At 36.1% G+C, this 19,359-nt stretch overlaps 1 protein-coding gene and 1 long non-coding RNA gene across 2 annotated transcripts in view; one reads left to right on the forward strand and one right to left on the reverse strand.

Annotated features, from left to right (window-relative positions):
* OXCT1 (3-oxoacid CoA-transferase 1) overlaps positions 1 to 19,359 on the reverse strand; it is a 179,456-nt gene that overhangs the window by 69,809 nt on the left and 90,288 nt on the right. The window contains exons 10-13 of the mRNA XM_069096229.1: positions 15,304 to 15,398; positions 12,311 to 12,359; positions 8,917 to 8,989; positions 7,973 to 8,048 (exon numbers count right to left, since the gene is read on the reverse strand). Coding sequence (XP_068952330.1) covers positions 7,973 to 8,048; positions 8,917 to 8,989; positions 12,311 to 12,359; positions 15,304 to 15,398 — 293 coding nt within the window. The remainder of the gene's footprint in view (positions 1 to 7,972; positions 8,049 to 8,916; positions 8,990 to 12,310; positions 12,360 to 15,303; positions 15,399 to 19,359) is intronic.
* LOC138167405 (uncharacterized) overlaps positions 3,217 to 19,359 on the forward strand; it is a 69,094-nt gene continuing 52,951 nt past the window's right edge. Inside the window, exon 1 of the long non-coding RNA XR_011169877.1 lies at positions 3,217 to 4,583. This is a non-coding gene — a long non-coding RNA (uncharacterized lncRNA). The remainder of the gene's footprint in view (positions 4,584 to 19,359) is intronic.

A 19,359-nucleotide genomic window follows, 5' to 3' on the forward strand; every position in this document is an offset into this window, starting at 1 on the left:
AGTATAAAATTAGGGAAGGCTTTTTAAGGAGCCATTTGTACTTCAAATATTGATTCTTCATCCAACAACACAGAAAGAGAAATGACTATTCCTTAGGTTTTGAGATATTTAAAACAATATTTCTTCATCATCAGTTCCTAGGAAAATATAAGCTATTACCTGGGTATTAAGGAAGGAGCACAGTGTATGTTGTCAATAAGAGTGATAGACTTGAAGACAGGAATATTGGGGTTCAAATTTTGCCTAAGATTACCACAATGAGTGATTACAGGTAACCTCTATTTAATCAACTATAAAAGAAGGTATTACTCATTCAATCTGGATTGTTATGAAACTCAACAGATGTAAAATACTCTTCAAATTTAAAAATGCTATATGTCAGTTATTATTATTGTTTAATAATCATCATATACATACAAATACATAATTAATCATTATTATTGATAATAAATTAATACAGGCCTGCTTTTATACAGAATGTGAAAGTAAGGAGTAAAGTATTAGTCTATTGACAGTACAAAAGGCAATAGTTTTATCAAATGTTTTCCTCAAGATTCATTTGCTCTTAGCTGCAGGGCATCCTCATCATCCCTCCAAATGGTTTATTTGATGTTAAATCATATCAGCAGTCCCACTATTTATGATATTACCATTAATGAGCTTCCTGGAGGTCCCATTTATCATTGTTAATGCTTCCCCTTTCTCTAAGTAAGCTGTTTAATAGCAAGAAGCTGTTTCATCTATACAAAAACATCATTAGGCAGAGGGATTATATTTATAGTATACATTAAAATTTCTCTCTCTCTTTTGAGGAAAAAAATATAAGAACTCACCTCCAAACTTACTCAACTGCATAGTAAAATTACAAAGCACTTCCAAGTTAGCCCACTCTGGGGATAGATATCTATATCTCTTTGTTGTTGTTGTTGAGTTATTTTTCAGTCATGTTCAACTCTCCATGACCCATTTGGGATTTTCTTGGCAAAGATACTGGGGTTGTTTGCCATTTCCTTCTCCGGCTTGTATTAAAGGCAAGGAAACTGGAGCAAACAGGGGTAAGTGGCTTGCCCAGGGTCACACAGCTAGTAAGTGTCTGAGGCCAGATTTGAACTCAGGAAGATGAGTACAAGCCCAGCCCTCTATATACTGCACCACTGTATTTACAGCTATATCTAGATATGCCAGCTATAGATATATCTATCTACATGTGTGTGTTTCTGTATCTGTATATATAGAGAGACATAATACATAAACATATGGAATACATAAGTGCCAGAACATATGTGAGTATGTGATATGTATGCTCTCGCACTTCTATTTGGAATACGTGCCCCTGTGTTCTACTTCATTTTCATGAAAGTTAACCAGAAAGAATTGTTTAGAGGTTTGGCGTCAGTAAATTTCAACTTTCAGTTTCTGGCCTGAGTCCAGTAAGAGGTTTAGTAAGCATGTTAGTTCTCATAGCTGAGCAGGCGTTAATTATCACATCAAAAGGAAGGAACACAGAAGAGGCAGATATGAAAATCAAGGCTGCACAACACAATGGTCTCTATGAGCTCTGTCAAAGGAGAGGCAAGTACTTGACCTGTCTACAGGTTTTTACCTTCCTTCCCCTTAACACCAATGCAGAATCAAGACACCGTACAATGATGTCAAGTCCTGTCTGCTCCCTTCGGATGTTTCTTCTATCTCTCTATTCTCTTATCTGCACCGTCTTTTTCCTTATTCCACGGTTTCTAGTCCCAATTAGAGAACCTGAGCTCTTCAGAAGAATGGTGCCATTGAGAGCTTATAAATAAGAAGTAAGTAAAATAGTTTACCCTTCATTCACACAGTTCAGCACATCTCATCAATATGAGCTTTTTGATTAGGAATGAATGAGAACGGAGATCCTTCAACCATAAAATCAGGGTTGAAAGTAGATAGGGAGATTTAGAGGAATATTTCTTCCCATCTTTTCCACAGGTATAAAAACTGACTTATTTGTCATCTCTCATAAGCACCACAGGTAACTAACATCACCCACAGAAGCACGCACCTTTTAGTAACATTGCTATGGGTTTTATCATCTGAATTATAATTTCAATTAAATAACTGCAGTTTTATCAACTTCACAAGCTTCTTGTACGGATCCATTTTTGCTTTGCTGCTTTTAACAGGAGGTCTTTTTTGCTTCCTGGATGAAAGACATCATGTACATATAAAAAGAATTAATAGTCTTAGAATTTATCTCTGGCCTTTACACCATAATCACTATTTAGAATGAAAAACAGGATCTTCTCAAAATGGAGAACTTTCCTTATAAAATTAACATAGTACATTCACTGGAAGAGAATTATAAAATTAAGCATTAGTTTTCAACATAATGTTTTTCTGACAAAGATAGTGGTATTTTTGGATAGCCAAATATAGTATCCAAGTACAGTACAATAATAGCTTATGTTCCCAACTACATCCTAAATTCTTAAATCACTAATAGAGAGATAAAAAAAAAAGCTAACCATTTTCAAATCAATTCTAGGGAATGAGCAGTTTGGCTCTGCTCAGGAGAACTTTGGAGATGCTAACTGTGTCCTTACTATTAACTGGAACAAAGAAACTAAGGTCCACATCAATGAGTCAGTCCAGTCTTTGAACTCCTTGGAATAGCCTGGATTGGGTCACTTTTTATTTATCCATAGCTCTCCCCACCCTTACCCAAGTGAGCTGAGAAAGAAAAGAACCTGGGTAGATCATTCTAGCAATAAGTGACCAGAAGTAGTCTGCCTCCTTTTCCCCAGGAGCTCTGTGTTGAGAGACAAAGAGCTAGAGTATGGAAAGGTGACAAGTTCCATAGTAGAGCCACCAGCTAAAGCATATTCTTCAGATGGGGAAAAGACCACCACTCAAAAGGCATGTGTCTCTTTAGCCATGACTTGTTATGCAAAGAATATTTACCCTAAATGATACCCTTTTCAAATTATAGACATAGGGTGGAGGGAGATCATCTGTACAGAATCTAAGAGAGAAGGAAGACAAGAATTATACTGGATTAGGAGGGCATGTGGATGGGTTGTGGCCTGTAGTAATGGAGGATAAAGTCACATGAATGAAATCCTAGATCCATTGAGACATGGGAAGCATAGGATTAATTCATTATTAAAATGTATCTATGACTTTGTCAACACAAACATTTTCTCAGACAATACAAAATACAACCTTCCCATGCCTCTTATTATGTGATTCTCCCATAAGTTTGCCACAAGAAGTCCCCTCAACGTGCCAGCCCTATCCCACACTTTTCTTCATATGGCAAAGCTAACAATAGGGCATCTGTATTATTTATCAGTTATCCCTTGCTCTGGTCACATGGCCAGTCCATCTTCTTTTTTTAATTATACATTTATTTGTTAATGGACTAATGGGTGACATTGCTAGAATTTAAAAGTAAAGTCACACAAAACAGGAGAAAGGGTAAAAAGAAGCAAAAAGGTCACTGTTCTTGCATCCATTTTGAAATGATATTCAAAAAACCATCGAATCATCAAATTTCAAGTAGTAACTCCAATTTGCCCTTTTCCTTTTCCTCCTCCCCATACATTGTAAGCAGAGGTGACAAACACATGGCCTGCTGACTTCACATGGTTCACAAGCCTCCCAAGTGTGGCTCCAACCAGATTAAAATATAATTGAGAAATATGCAAACAAAATATATAAAAATACAGTAAAAGAAAGATAAAATGCTTTAAAAAATTAAGTCAATATGCAGCCAGCAGGGATCTAGATGTTTGGATTAATGGTGCCTGTTTTTGATACCACTAGAGTAAATGAGAAACTAAAAACACCAATCTCCTCTATAAAGAGGAATTAAATTCAATTAATATTTCTAGAGCAAGGTAGCATTGATTCATGGACTGAGCACTAAGCATCAGGAAGACTTGGTTCAAATCCTGCCTATGACACATGTTGGTTATATTGACAGGACATAGTGTCTGGGAATCCCCTTGAACTCTCTTTGAATCTTCCCACTTGATCTGGCAATACAAATATTCAGAATCCTTAAATGTCTACCCAATATCTTTAATAAACTTTGTTTTTCTTTGGTTGAAAGAAGGCTTGAATTGAATTCATTTGTGCAGGACTCGTGTGTCGCCATTTTGGGGTCCCAGAACCCTTACGCCTCAACACTATTGCTTTCAAATTCACATAGGAAGAAGAGAAAACTGAAAGAATAGGACAATAGCACACCTCCTTGTTTCCATATGTCAAGAACACTTCATTTCAGCCCTTTCTGTGTAGGAGACCAAGCTGGCAGCATGAGGCTGTGCTCGCATACAGTCAGCATTTCCAATGGGCTGCTACAACATAACATGCTCTCAGTAAACAGCTGCTATGGCTGAGCACACACATCTGTTTCCCTTTCACATGCAATCACCCACAGCAGCTGTTTGCCAAAAATAGGTAATGAGAAGAAGGGACTAGCCATGTATTTTGGAGCAGTTCTGAATTTAGATTCAAGGGACTTGCTACAGAAAGAATATTTGATTGGGACTACGGTGCTCTGTGTCTACCCTAAGGCTTGCCCCAGCTCCACCATCGTCATGGTAAGTACGGAACAAGAAAAGAACTTCTTAATCTAGCTTTCCCACTACATATGTTCAAGGCAAAACCATTCAAACAAACAATAAAACAGCAAAAAGCCAAGAGGTGCATTTGCATCAATACCTGAATACTAAAAAGCTGGTGAAAGCCAAGATGAATAGTATCCCAAATGCCCATTCTACCTGCCTTGAAGGCTTAAGGTAATGAAGATAACTCTGAACATGCCACCAAACAGACAAAATGAAGATCTGCACAACACAGAAAGTTATTAAACTCAATGAAAGATAAAGACAAATGAAAATCATTGTAATAAGAATGAATGCTAAGCTTGACTGCTAGCTCTTGCAGTGAACAAATACTTCTGATTTTTGTAACTCAGCATAAATCTTCTGACCAAGTAGACAATTTTAGTAAAATTCTACTAACAAGGATATTTTCTAGTTTCCTTTCATAATAAGCAAAGGCAAGGTCTTTATTTCCAGATTCAATTTAATTGAATAGTTAACATTTATATAGTGCTTTAAGGTTTCGGAAAGCACTCCTTCATTTTAACTCAGATTAATTTCTGGAATATATGTTGTCAATTAAGGTTATACATTTTGTGCTGAACATCGCTACAGTAGCCAGTATGGGCCAGTAGGATTTACTTTTTAAAAAGTTCTCATTGATGTTTTCTATTTTTCACTACATCAAAGTTTCTCCAGTCGGTATCATAAGATCACCCAGAAATGTCATTTTAGAAATTTAGAAGAAACTTAAGATTCCTTATTAGCAAGTGACTCACCCATCTAAGGCCACATAGCTAATTAGTGGTGATGCCAGCACTAGAACTTTGGTCTTCTCACAGTAGGCACCTCTTCTCAGTGGCGAGCAACATAGTATAGAAGAAAACTAAGTCTATATATTGTGTTACATACTAAGAAACCAGTATAAGTAATTTATAATAATTATTCAAACCTAACCCCTCCCCTCCCATTAGTCTTTATTACAAAAATGGAACAGAAAAAAGAATAGTGGATAAGTTTTCCAAACCTAATCATTCTGCAGTTTCTTCAAGATGCTGAGATTTGTCTTGATTACAGCCTGGCCTCCAAACCAACCTCTCAATGGAAGGCTAGAACTGATCTGTCAACTGTTAAATTCATTTATTTTCCCCTTCTTGGGCTTCCTCTCCTTCTTGATCTTTCTGCATGGACAGTTGCTGACCACTCCTCTCCCACAGTCTCTTCCCTTGGCTTTGTGATATTGCTCTCTCCTGGACTTATTTAACCATTTCTCTCCAAGTCCCTTTCATTGGTTTATCTTCTTCCACTTTCTAAGTATGGATGTCTCCCAGCTGTCTGTTCTTCAGCCCCTTCTTTTCTCTCTTTCTACATTTCTGTCTTTTTAGTATTCTTATTTTTCTGGGTTCGATTACCATCTCTATTCAAATGGCTATCATATCACTACACTGGGCCCTAACCTTTTATCTGAGCTCTAGGACCATATCCCCAGCAGTCCATTTTATGTCTCTTATTGCATATCCATCAGACACCTGAAGTTCACCTGTACCAAATTCAAAACTGAACTCCGCTCCTTGAACTCGCCCTTCTTCCTCACTTCCCTGTATCTGTTGAGAATACCACCATGCTGGTCGCTCAAACATCAAAATTTAACTCATCTTTGATTCTCCTTTCTCCCTTACCCCCATCAATCACCTGCCAAGTTCTGTTCATGTTAATATCCCTTCTCTCCATTCACACTAACAACTCTCTTGTTAAGACCCCCATCACCTCTGACTTGGACTTTTACATTAGACTTCTAATTGCCTTCCCTACCTCCAATCTCATCCTTCCACCCTTCACACAGCTACCAAAATAATCTACCAAAGGAAGCTAGTCTGAGGATATTACTCAAAAAGTTTCAGTGACTCCCTACTATCTCTAGGATAAAAGACAGAACACTTAGGTTAGTACTTAAAACACCAACCAACCTTTTCCAGTTATGCTTCCCATTATTCTCCTTTCACATACTCAAGTTTTGGACCAACCAGATACACTAATTTTTCTGTTCCCCAAAACTCTGCTATCTATCTGCCTCCATGCATTCCCCATGCCTATATTGAGACTACATCTCTGCCATTCAATAGCCAATCAATAAGCACTGATCAAATGCCTACAATGTGCCAAACAACATGTTAGGCCAGGGGTAGGGAACCTGCAGCCTCGAGGCCACATGTGCCCTCTAGGTCCTCAAGTGTGGTCCTATGACCAAATTAAAACTTCACTGTAAAGGGCCACACTTGAGGACTTAGAGGGCCAAACGTGGCCTCAAGGCTGCAGGTTCCCCACCCCAGGCCTAGGCATTGGAGATGCAAGGAATGAAAGGAATAAACTTGTGTATAGCACCTACTAAGTACCAGATACTGTACTAAGTGTTTTTATAAATATTATCTCATTTGATACAAAGAGAGAAATGAGACAGTCCATCATGTATCTTTTTTCAGGCTCACTGACTAGATCATTGGATAGATCACAGATTTAGAACTAGAAGGAACTATAACTATGCATTTATATTTATATTTCTTATTTTGGTCAGACACAACCAGAAAGTAATATTAGCAATAGTAACAACTTCATTTGCAAAAATCATTCATCAAGTAGTTATGCAATCATGTTTCTGATCATTTCAACAAAAGTGTATCAAGTACTAACTGTATGCAAGATACTCTACTAGGCACTAGGCTACAAAGACAAAAAACAACAAAACAATATCTTAAGGAATTCATATTCTGCTGACAAAGAGTTTAGTAAAACTAATTAATAGTATCCATCAGAAGTATATACAAAATTAATTGTTATTGTTGCTACTACCTATAAATCTGTTATAACACTGATAAATGCATGTACTGAGTCACAATGCTCAATAAATAACTTGATTTTGATTCTGCAAGAAAATACAAAACTTTATGATAAAATATGGGCAGCCTGAGTACATTACAGGGATTCACAAAATATTTTGATAATCTAGAAGAAGGCTTCCAATGAGATGCAGAGATCCTCTGATGGAGGTTCTACAAAGGACAAAGGCAACAATCACACAAAATGAGAAGGCATAGATGGACTGTGAACCAATCCAACACTGGGGAGCTGGAAGGGACCCCTAAAGATAATCTAGTGAGATATTCATTTTACATTGGAGGAATCTGAGGCCTAGGAAGCATTAAATGACTTGTATGGAGTCACCAAGGTATTTTATTAAGTAGCAGGCCCATGACTTGAAATTAAATTTCTGATCCTTCAACTCAAAATCCAGAAAATCTTTCCATGACACCAAATACAAACCCATCAAACTATAGGAATGACTATTCTGATGTAAGAATAGTTAAGAAGTTTTAAAAAAAAATACTTACTGGAATCATCCAATTGGCCAGATCACCAAACTTCGAAACCTGCATTGCTCCTAACATTGTTAAGTTGACGTGGCCACTAATAAAAGAGAAACACATACAATTAATACATGCCACTAAAACAAGTTTCAAGATTTCATGTCCTTTCTTATCTACATGATAAGCCTTATTGGCTTATCATGTAGAAAATCACAGCATGTTGGAGTTGGAATATATATAATCGAATCTTAAATTATGTGTTCCTAGTAGAGAAGCTTTCCATTTTTGCTGCACTGGTGCTATTCTACCAAGAAGAATGAGAATTCTGGGGCTATAAAGAAGCTTAGATATCATCTAATACAATCTCTTCATTTTATAAATGAGGAAAGTCCTACAGAAGTAAAATAAATAGCCCAAATTAATAAAAGTAAAAATTAATAATGGTAGATTTTGTGTCTCCCTACCACTAATAAAAATTTAATTCCAAAGATATGTTATATTCCAAATATGTGGAAGAATAATATTTAATACTTCTTTAAATATTACGTTTTGCAACCAATATTTTTTTGTAAATAAACAAAACAGGTAGGTACATATGGTTATGTTTGTTTTTTATTTCTGGGAGAAAGAATTAGACAAACATGAGGGACCATAAATAGAAAATCTGAGCACAATCAATTCACATGAAAGAAGCTGAAAAAGTGCTTCTTTCCAGTTACAGATACATTTCTATGCAATTCATTCTTCAGTTCTTAGATAAAAAGTAACCTTTTAATTATATAGTAGGCTGAATATTTCAACTCCCAATATTCAATCAAAATTACTTCAGAAGCTATTGTTGAACAAATCCATGATAGTTTTACAGCTGTTAAACATGTATTCTTCTTCTCAGTACTGCTAATATACTTAGGGAGTGACTCAGTTCATTCCACCTCATGTGAAACATGAGGGGTTCAGTTATTACATACCCTCTAATCATCGCAAATGATTCATCGCTGGAGAAATATGAGGCCCCTGGAAGAACAGTGACTGTTTCCTTGCCTGAAAAGAAGTAGGTATTATATTTCCTAATAGAGAAACAGTATTCATATTACCAACAGAGGAAGAAAACGACACAATTTTCTCTCTTTTTCTCAAAAAGATCATAAGACTTGATTTGCTGAAAATCAAAACCCTATTGGAATGCCTTTGCTGGCAGTGCCTCATGAAGTGGGGAGCTAAAGATGTTTACTGGATGAAGCCTGTCACAATCCAATGCCAACTGTCTATCATTAGAAAGATGAGGCATGTGAGGTGAAAACATGGATGATATGAACAAAAATTAAAATAGAAAAAATAGATATTTTTAGAGCAAAATTATTGACAAAAAGATCTAAATAATAATATAGGAAAGGGCTGCTTATCCAGTTTCCTAACGATCACATCCCCCTACCCCAGAGGTGTACTGGTAAATGTTTCACAAGTAGGGAAGGGGAAGTGTAAGCATAACCCACTTTTAGGCTTAATTTGAATTATTAACATTTTCTCCTTTACTTCAAGTATAGAAAATCAACAAAACCATAAACCAAAATCTAATCTGTAGTTTGCTGATTGCCTGTGTGTAAATGTTCACATTGTAAATTTATTTATTAGCAAGCTGAGCTCACCCCAGACAAGAGCCCAGGCCTGCTGTTCTCAGCTCCCCTTCCACTAGGCCTTGCTGATTCCCTTGTTCCAATTTCTAGCCTATCCCCCCCAAAAAAAAAAAACTCCAAAGAACTTGCCCCTCTAGATCAAGGGTGGGGAACCTGTGGCTTTAAGGCCACATGTAGCCTTCTAAGTCCTTGGATGGGGCCTTTTGACTGAGTCCAAGTTTTACAGAACAAATCCTTTTATTAAGGGAATTTAAATTTATTTGCAATCATTTGCAAATTTTAATCTAAATTTAGTAAAAAAATTTATTTTATTCTGAACTTGAGAAATAAAACAAGCATTTTTATAACAGTAGAATAGAAAATAAAAGATGGTTGCACATGAAACTACAAAGCTATTGCATACAACTAGCTGTTCCTCTTAAATATATAATAAAGGTAAAATGTAACTTTCTTTTTTTTCTTCCTTGACCCCTGCTCTAGAGATGGCTAGTATTAGACAAAAATACATACATAGAGAGATATAAAACCATTTCATTCTCTGGGTGCAAATAGCATCTTTCCTCAGATTTAAAGTAATATTACTCAAAGACTAGAGTACTGCTATCTCAGCCTTCTTCATAGGACTTTTCCCATCTATTTTTAAAGGCAAGGCATTATTACATTCCCTTTAGATTCATACTTGGTGAGGCCTTTGGAATATGATTTTTTTTGGAACATGTCATGCAGAGAGTTAATATCTTAAATCTTTTCAAGTCAAGAAAAGTCAAAGTTAAAAGGTAAGCAAGGAAATTGGATATAAAGAAAATTGGACTGAAATACAGATACTAATCCAAACTCCATAATTATTCTATGTGTGTATTTCTGTATAAATTCCTTATCTGTAAAATGAGGCAGATAGACTTGCTTCCTAAATAATTCTCACATCAGTCCTTTGAACAACCAGACTGGCCTATACAAAGTGCTTTTGGCAATTCCACATAGCTCATTTAAATATTTATAAGTGCTCCCAAATATAAAAACTGCTATTTTTGTTATTATATAACCCTGAAACTAATTATACCCTAGGGGTCTGTTAGTCAGCCTGTTAGATTAATGTAAGAGCTTCCACTGACAACTATCAATAGGATTATCGAAATAACCTATGTTTCCCTTTTTAGCACAAGAACAAGGTATTCATTATTTTTCCATGCCATTTCTTTGGTGTTCTCTTACCCAAGGCTTTGCCCTAAGAAACTTAGGTCCAAGGCAGCCACTAACCAGAAAACAAAAAACAAAAATTCTAAAAAGGATTATGGAAAAAGTTTAGAATATTCAAAACAAAGGTTTGAAGCATTAGTCTTCCATGTGATCTACATTTAGTATTTGTTCCATAAATTAGTCTGAAATTTATATATAATATACATTTGGCATAATCACATGTAAATTATATGTGGTAAAAATATTTTTAAATTTATGCATATATAATATATCAGAGAATTTTAGAACTGAAAAGACCTTGGAGATTATTTGGTCCAATTTATAGCTAGTTTAATGAATTTTCAGAGATTACTTAACAAAACTGGTGGTGCTATTAAGTTCTTTCTTAACCTCAGTAACCTCAAGTCAGAAATGTTTACCTCCTGTCACTAGCAAAACCACTAACTTTTCAAGGAAATGTGAGTTTTCACTAACTCTTGACTGAAAACTTGAAAATGGCATCATTCATTTGCAAAGAACTCACTAATATCATAAATTAATTAAGCCAGGCGCAAATATTTTCACAGATCAATGAGCCATTGCCAAAAGACACATTTAAATTAAATTATAGCCTTGGTTAAATGTCATTGCCATGTCTCAGTGTGCTTTTTGTAGTTGAACTGTGATAGTTAACTCTAACTACTGAGAATAATCTATTTTACTCCAGCAAATTTCTAAATGCCAAATGTTGGCAGCTGGTCTTCATGTCCCTCTGAAAATCTGAAGTAAAAGTTTACTGCTTTGGGGAAAAAGGTTAGGTAAGGGCAAGTCATCTCCATCCCATATACAGTTTGCAACCCTAACAGAAGGTACATTAAAATGTATGAGTGAAGACACTATTCTCTGCAAAGAAGCCTGGTTTATTTCCCTCTACAATCTTGGGATATAGGCTACTAGTAGGCAGAGCCTAACTCTTCTCTGTAGTAAGCATAAAGCTGGATTAAAGTGTAGGGAAGGGCAAAAGATGACATTGTTCTAGAAACCTTCTGAACTTAAAAGGAGAAGAACCAAATTTGGTGTCAATTATAAGAAACTTGATAAAGTCTCTTCTCTTTGTACCTCTTTCTCTTCTACCCCAAACCCCTGCCCTTGTTCCCCCACAAACACACACACACACACACACACACACACACACACACACACACACACAGGAATTTGAGTCAAAAGCATATAAGTGCTTGCTTGAGGGGAGACTTTTGGTTAATGGACTCCATTAAATAGTCCATTCTTCCATTAGACTATGAGCTCCTTAAAGGCAGGAACTGGTCTCTGCCTTTCTTTCCATTTTCAACACTTAGTCCAATATCTGATACATAGTAGTTATTTATACTAATTAGCTGATTGGAACTGGGAAGAGAGGTCCACTCTTCTCTACAATAACTGCATCTTCTAACATGAAGGGTAGAATGTAGCCTAAGAGGCCACTCGTATTAGGTATAAAAAGAAATCACAAAGGAACAGTCTGAAAAAATCTCATTATAAGGGATTTTACCTGCATTAATCAGGTCTGCATCAACATCGGCTTCCAATGGATAAGGACCCTATTTAAAGAAAAGCATAATCTCATTAAGTAAAAGATACATCATGTTGAACCACACATAGTGAAAACACAGCTAGCTGTAAGTCACCCAGAAGACACTAGAAAATTCTAATTAGTAAACTTATGAGGAATTCTTTCTAAAATCTAGATTCCCTTAATTCATTATCCTTTTACATGAATATATACATATGAATATAGGCAAAAGAGGAAACTTAGTGGCTAAGTGCTATGCTTACAGTTATTAAGACCTAGATTCAAATTCTACCTATGAAATTAGCCCTCAATTTGGGTAAATCTCTTAATTTCTATGAATCAGAGAAGACTTTAAATCAGAGACTGCTGTAATTAAAGGTGTTGGAGGAGGCAGTTGGGTTCCCAGTGGTAATTATATCATAGATCCTTCCAGTATTTGTATATTAATGCAGAATGAAGAAGTTACATGGCCATGGAAGGGTTGGAATCATCATCAGTGGAGGCCATAGTCACACTACAGATATCAAGGTTCCACCACAGTACCAGACGTCACAGGATCATAGATTCTATTAGTGCTAATATTCATGCTAAAAGAGACCTTAGGTCACCTGATTCAACTTTCCTCATTTTAAAGATGAAAAAACTAAAGCTCAGAATAAAGTGATTTGGCCAAAGTAACACACACACAGAATACTAGAACAGGATTAGAAGCAATTAGCTTCAAATACTAGGTGTCAGAGTCAGAAATTAAACTTTAGACAATATAAAACGTATATTTAATCAAGCAAATCATTGAGTAGTAGTTTTGTGAGTGAGTAGTGAGTAGGTATCAATATTATTCATGAATCTTTATGGTTATATGAGTATTAACAAGCTACATTTTCAATACATTTGGATGTCTAAAAAAACTAATCTTGGGTGAGTAAGTTTCAATTTTCCCATATGTGGAATGAAGGAGTTGGCTTGGATTATAATATCTACCATCTATTCAGATTTTCTGATGTGGCATTGTCGTTGTTGTTGCTGCTGTTTTAATTATTTCTACATGAATCTGTTTTCTGTATTTTAACATCATTAATCAGCACATATGTGCCCAGCAGTATTACTATTATTTTAACTACTCTGTGGTACATTATATATATAGTTGCTAAAATTATGTTAGTAATTAATATTAACTTTGCAGTAACTAAATGGTAGGTACTCTAAAAAGTATCAAACCATAAACAGCCCCCAGGTACATGTTACTGCATATCAATGTCATGGAGACAAATAAATTGCATTGGATCTTTCTTTACTGGTTTTTTTTTTTTTTTCTTTTCTTTTTTTTTTTTTTTTTTTTTTTTTTTTTGCTTTTTAGAGGAGGGAAGGTAGGGCAATTGGGATTAAGAGACTTGCCCAAGGTCACATGGCTAGTTTTGTGTTAAGTGTCTGAGGCCAGATTTGAACTCAGGTCCTCCTGACTCCAGGGCCAGTGCTCTACACTGGTTTTCAATACAGCAACAATCCTTATCTTCTAGGAATTAACTTTTTCAATCATGTCAAGCAGAGTTTCCTTATTTTACTGCTCAGGTCCTCACTCGGGACTTTAATTGCTAGAATTTGTATAATGGCTTAAGTTTTGCAAAGAGCTTTATAAACATTATCTCATTTGATCCTGACAACAACCCTGTTAAGAGTGAGGTGCTATTATTATCCCTATTTTGCAGATGAGAATAGTGAGGTAGACCAAGATTAAATGAATTACTCAGAGTCACAATGCTAATAAGTTTCTAAGGCCAGATATTTGACTCAAGTCTTCCTGATTCAAGGTCCAGTACTCTATCCACTGTTACCACCTTACTTACTTTTATTAATATATAATTCTTAAAAAGCTTAATTATGCTTTTCTACCCAAAGAATATAGGAAAAATGTGGAGAGTGATCTTAGAGTCAGAAAGTAGTTGAGGGAGCTAAGCGGCACAATGGAGAGAGTGCCAGGCCCAAAGTCAGGAAGGCTCCTCTTCCTGAGTTCAAATCTGGCCTCAGACGTGAGTAACCCTGTGTGCCTCAATGTCCTCATCTATAAAGTGGGCTGAGAAGGTAATTGCAAACCACTTCAGTGTCTTTGCCAAGAAAACTCCAAATGGAGTCACGAAGAGTCAGACACAACTGAAACAGGTGAACAAACAAACAAAAAATGATTAGTGATAGTTGACAGAAAGAAAGGGACTTGAACCTGGAATCAGGATGATCTGGGTTCACATTCAGCCTCAGACACTTACTAGCTGTGTGATCCTGGACAAATCACTTCACCTCTGTTTACTTCAGTTTCCTCATCTGTGAAATGGCTATAATTAATAACCCTTCCCTCCCAGGGTGTTGTGAGGATCAGCTGAAATGGTACTTCTAAAGCACTTTAGCACAATGCCTGGTATATAGTACCTGCTATAAAATGTTACCCATTATTAAAGTAGACATTGAACCGTGATGTTGTTGGGGGATGTCAGACTCTTCCTGATACCACTTAGGGTATTTTTGGCAGAAATATTAGAGTGGTTTGCCATTTCCTTCTCCAGTTCATTTCACAGATGAGGAAATTTAGGCAAACAGGATTAGATGACTTCCCCAGGATCACACACAGTTAGTACATGTCTGTGGCTAGATTTGAACTCAGAAAGAAGAATCTCTTGACTTCAGGTCCAGCACTCTACCCACTGTGCCACCTAGCTCTGTATTACAGTACAATAAATAACAAATGGTCATTATGACTCAGTCATGTTGAAGTAAAAGGTAAATTGTGTTTATTATTCTCTGTGTAAATTAGGAGGAAAGCATATGATAAAGTACTTTATAAAAGAATCCATCAAAAATGACACAATGTTTTTATTAATGGTACCTACAGGCTACATTTTAGTTATTTGCAAAATTGACTTACATTGAACACCTCCAGTCCTAATGACAAGGAAGAAATGTAATACTATTGTATATCTCACCAGACCTAGGACTCCATTTTCACTCTGCAGATGGACAGTAATGTCAGGACTGATGAAGTTGCTGGCCAGAAGAGGGATTCCTATACCCAAATTAGCTGAAAAAAAACTTGTCAAGGTCCAGTTTGGAACAGAAAATGGAGATTATTTCACAAAACTCTCTACATGAATGAGTATGAATAGCAGGCTCCCATAAAAAAGAACATAATAACTGCATATTTTTAAAAATTACCCTTATGGGACTATCTTGTGATATTTGTGAAAGAAAAACTGAGGTCACCTATAGCTGTCCTAGCAAAAATACTAATGTAGTTGCCCAGGGAAGCAGGAAATCAGTAGCTTCATGACCCTTGAGTCATTTTTGTCATGAGATATATGTTCCTATTTTTATTAAGGGGTTCAACATACTTACCTTGAAATACTATAAACAAATCCACAAAACTTGCAGTCATTTCACTATTTAGAACTCTTTAAAAAAAATGATAACTTGACTCTCTAGGCAAGGATTATTGAAAGTTAATGAACCAGATTTTCTGGTTCCTGAATTTCTCTTTAGGAGATTTTTTGGGTACATTTAATGTTATGTTCATTAGTACTAAAGGAAAAAGAAGACTTAAGTTTCAGCAAACACAACTGGGGTAAAATTCAAAGAATTTTCTGACTATGAGTTATTAAGGCAGCATCTATCACTATCTGTTGTTCAGTCGTCTTTAGTCTTCTCCAATTCTCTGTGACCCCATTTGGGGTTTTCTTGGCAAAAATACTAGAATGGTTTGCCATGTCCTTCTTGAGCTCATTTTACAGATGAGGACCTGAGGCAAACAGGGCTAAGTGACTTGCCCAGGGCTACCCTGCTAGTAAGTGCCTGAGGCCAAATTTGAACTCAGGAAGATGAGTCTTCCCCACTCCAGACCCAGTACTCTATGCACTATGGCACCACCTAGCTGCCCCTTTCCCTCTCCAGAGGAAAGCATCAAAAGAAAATCTTAAGGGCTCTCAGAGACTATCAAGTCACACCTGAAGGAGAGACCTTCTACAGCAATGGTATCATATTCAAATAAAAATAACAACCACTAAACCAAAAATAGAGGTCCCTGAGGGTCACACATTGACTTAGAAAGCCACACATTAACATGGTCTATTTTCCACTGTATTTTTATTTATTTTGCTAAATATCTCCCAATCACAGGGTTGGAGAGTATTTGACCTGTTTTAAACCTCTGCTCTACAACATTGTGATTATCTAGTGTATGAAAATCTACACTGGGGGGAAACATGCTCCCCTGATCAGTGTTAACAAGCATTTTGCAATGATTTGGGAGTAAGACTTACCCGACTGCAAAGACATGCTAACATCAGTCACTTCCAGTTATGAAGCAAAAGATTACTATAAAGGGGGTATGGGAGGGGGTTGAAGGAGGACACAGTGGTCCAAGTAGTCCACACTCACTGACCATGTTAAAAGATTTGATGACACAAAATAAAATATAACAACAATTTTATTTAAACATCATGAGAATGAGAAGAATGGCACTATTTGGAAGACAGACTAATGAAGAAATGCTTTTAAAATTCTCTAATGTATCTTCTAGGGCAACTTAGTGACAAGGCAGATAGAGTGCCTGGCCTGGAGTTGGGAAGACTCATCTTCCTGAATTCAAATCGAGCCTCAGACACTTATTAACTGTGTAACCCTGGGCAAGTCACTTTACCCTGTTTGCCTCAGTTTCCTCATCTGTAAAATGAGCTGGAGAAGGAAATGGCAAACCACTCCGGTATCTCTGCCAAGGAAACCAAAAATGGGATCACAAAGTCAGACACGACTGAAATACCCGAAATGTATTTTACTTATAATATTATATATTATGGTTATATATGTTGTGACATCTTCCTCAATAGACTTTCCAAGGTCCTTAAGGAGAAATAATGCATTTAATCTAAACTATGCTTCACTTAGCTTAGTGAGCTCCACATATGGGAATACATAGTATAGATGAATCATGAATTCATGGCAGGGACAAAAATTCATATCTACTTTAACAAACAACAGATTTTCTTACAAACTGTCTGAAAAGGTAGATATTGGAATAGATCACCTCCTGGACATTCAAGAATCCTACAGGGTGATGAGCCTGTCCACTTTGCTCAGCTATATGACAAGATCATAAATTTAGCACTAGAAGAAATCTTTAATAAAAAATAACACTTAATCTTAGCCTTTAATAAAGTCTACCTCTATTTAAACTCCTCATTTTACAGACAAGGAAACTTGAAGGTTAAGTTAAATGACTTACCCAAGGTCACACACAGCAGAGCCAAAATTTGAATCCAAGTCTTCTCACTCAAAATCCAATAATCTTTCCCCCATTCCCATATGAACTCCTCATCCTTTCACGATTTGTTCTAGTCTTAGTTTTTATATCATTTCAAAAATTATAATATTTTTGACAGTGACTCCAAATGGCTCACCAAATCTCAGCATTCATATTAACTTCATCATGAACAGGTATAAACCCAGTAAAAATTTATGATGAAATTTGTAGTAGGAATATGTCTTAGTGAAATATGAGCCTTATTCTGCTTTCTTTCTATTCTGCTATTTGTCCTGTACTTTAGCTCTATTCAGTCAGATACTATGATGACAACGAGGAAGTAAAAAGTCTGTGTATTTTGTATTTAAACAAACTAGTTATTGTGGGAGGACCGTTTGTATCTTCTGGCTTATGAATATCTTCCATGGGCAGCAGGGAACCACAGAATACCGAGTACCCAGATGCTATTGTTCCCTGCTAATTAGGGTTATTATACAGTCAGATCTCAATTACCCATGGCAAATCGTTTAGACTCTAACAGCTGGGGCTTCAGAAAAGACACAATGCTCAGTTTTCAGCTCCCAACTTGAAATTCCCACCTCCATTTTTGAGTCTGATTGGAGGTAGAGGAAATTTTAAAGATGGTGAAGTTTAGGAAAAAAGGAGGATATGAAGAAAGGAGGAGAAAGGACAGCCTCCATAAACAAGAAGACAACCCAAATGTTCACAGCTCCTAACTGAGAAGAGAAAGGTTGGCGAAATTAGCCAATTTCCACAACTTTAATAGTTAAATTTTCATGTAACTTTCTTTTTTCCTTCCCTCACCAATCCTACCCTATGATTTAAAAGGAATGCCAAGTTGTACATAATAGATTTGCAATTTCATGTGCAATCATCTTTTTTTATTCTACTATGTTATGAAAATCCTTGTTTTATTTCATAAATTAAGAATAAAATAAATAAAATTTTTAAAAAGACCTTGTAACATCTGTCACTGCTGCCCTTCTGTATCCTAAATCTCTCTCTCCTCATGAAACACATAAATTTAAAAACAAAATTACTACTTTTCTATTTGGTTCACTCATTTGTTTCTTCAATTTGTGTGCATGTTTTAAAATAACTTTTAATTTATTGCCTGCTACTTCTTCAGTTCTTCCCATATTTACATATGATTCTTACATGTAAGAGAATAAAGTATTTATATGCCTTGCAAAAAAAAATTTTAAGAACTTTAATGGTTACATTTTCAGTAAGAGTTTTGTTATTTCTTGAAATGATTATAGATTCTGATGATACCAAACACAGTCTTATTTATTAGCACTTCCTTAGCATAGGACTTTGGTGTAACACTTTACTGAGAAAATAGAAGCTGTCTGAAGATCTCCATGATGCTTCCAGCTACCCTAGCTCACAACCTCCATCATCCCTGAATCCTCACTTTGCCTCATCCCACATAACCAATCAGCTGCTAAGACTTGTCAGTTCCACCTCCACAACATCTCTTGCATCTGGACTTCTCCCTACTCATAATACAGTCACCACCCTCAAAACCTCATTCTTCCCTGGACTTACTGCAGTCATCTCTTATTTTGTTTTCTTCACTTTTCTTACCACTTTTTCCATGCTATCCTTCACTCAGCTACCATAGTTATTTTATATCACATCACATATCATGGCAAAATAAAGCCCAATGGTTCTCTGTTACTTCTGGAAATTCTTCTCAGAACTATGCCTTTCAAAAGCTTAT

Source organism: Petaurus breviceps, unplaced genomic scaffold (assembly GCF_028583685.1).
Source record: "Petaurus breviceps papuanus isolate PSGF00001 unplaced genomic scaffold, PetGlider_PUasm1.0 229, whole genome shotgun sequence".
Classification (NCBI taxonomy): Eukaryota; Metazoa; Chordata; class Mammalia; order Diprotodontia; family Petauridae; genus Petaurus; species Petaurus breviceps.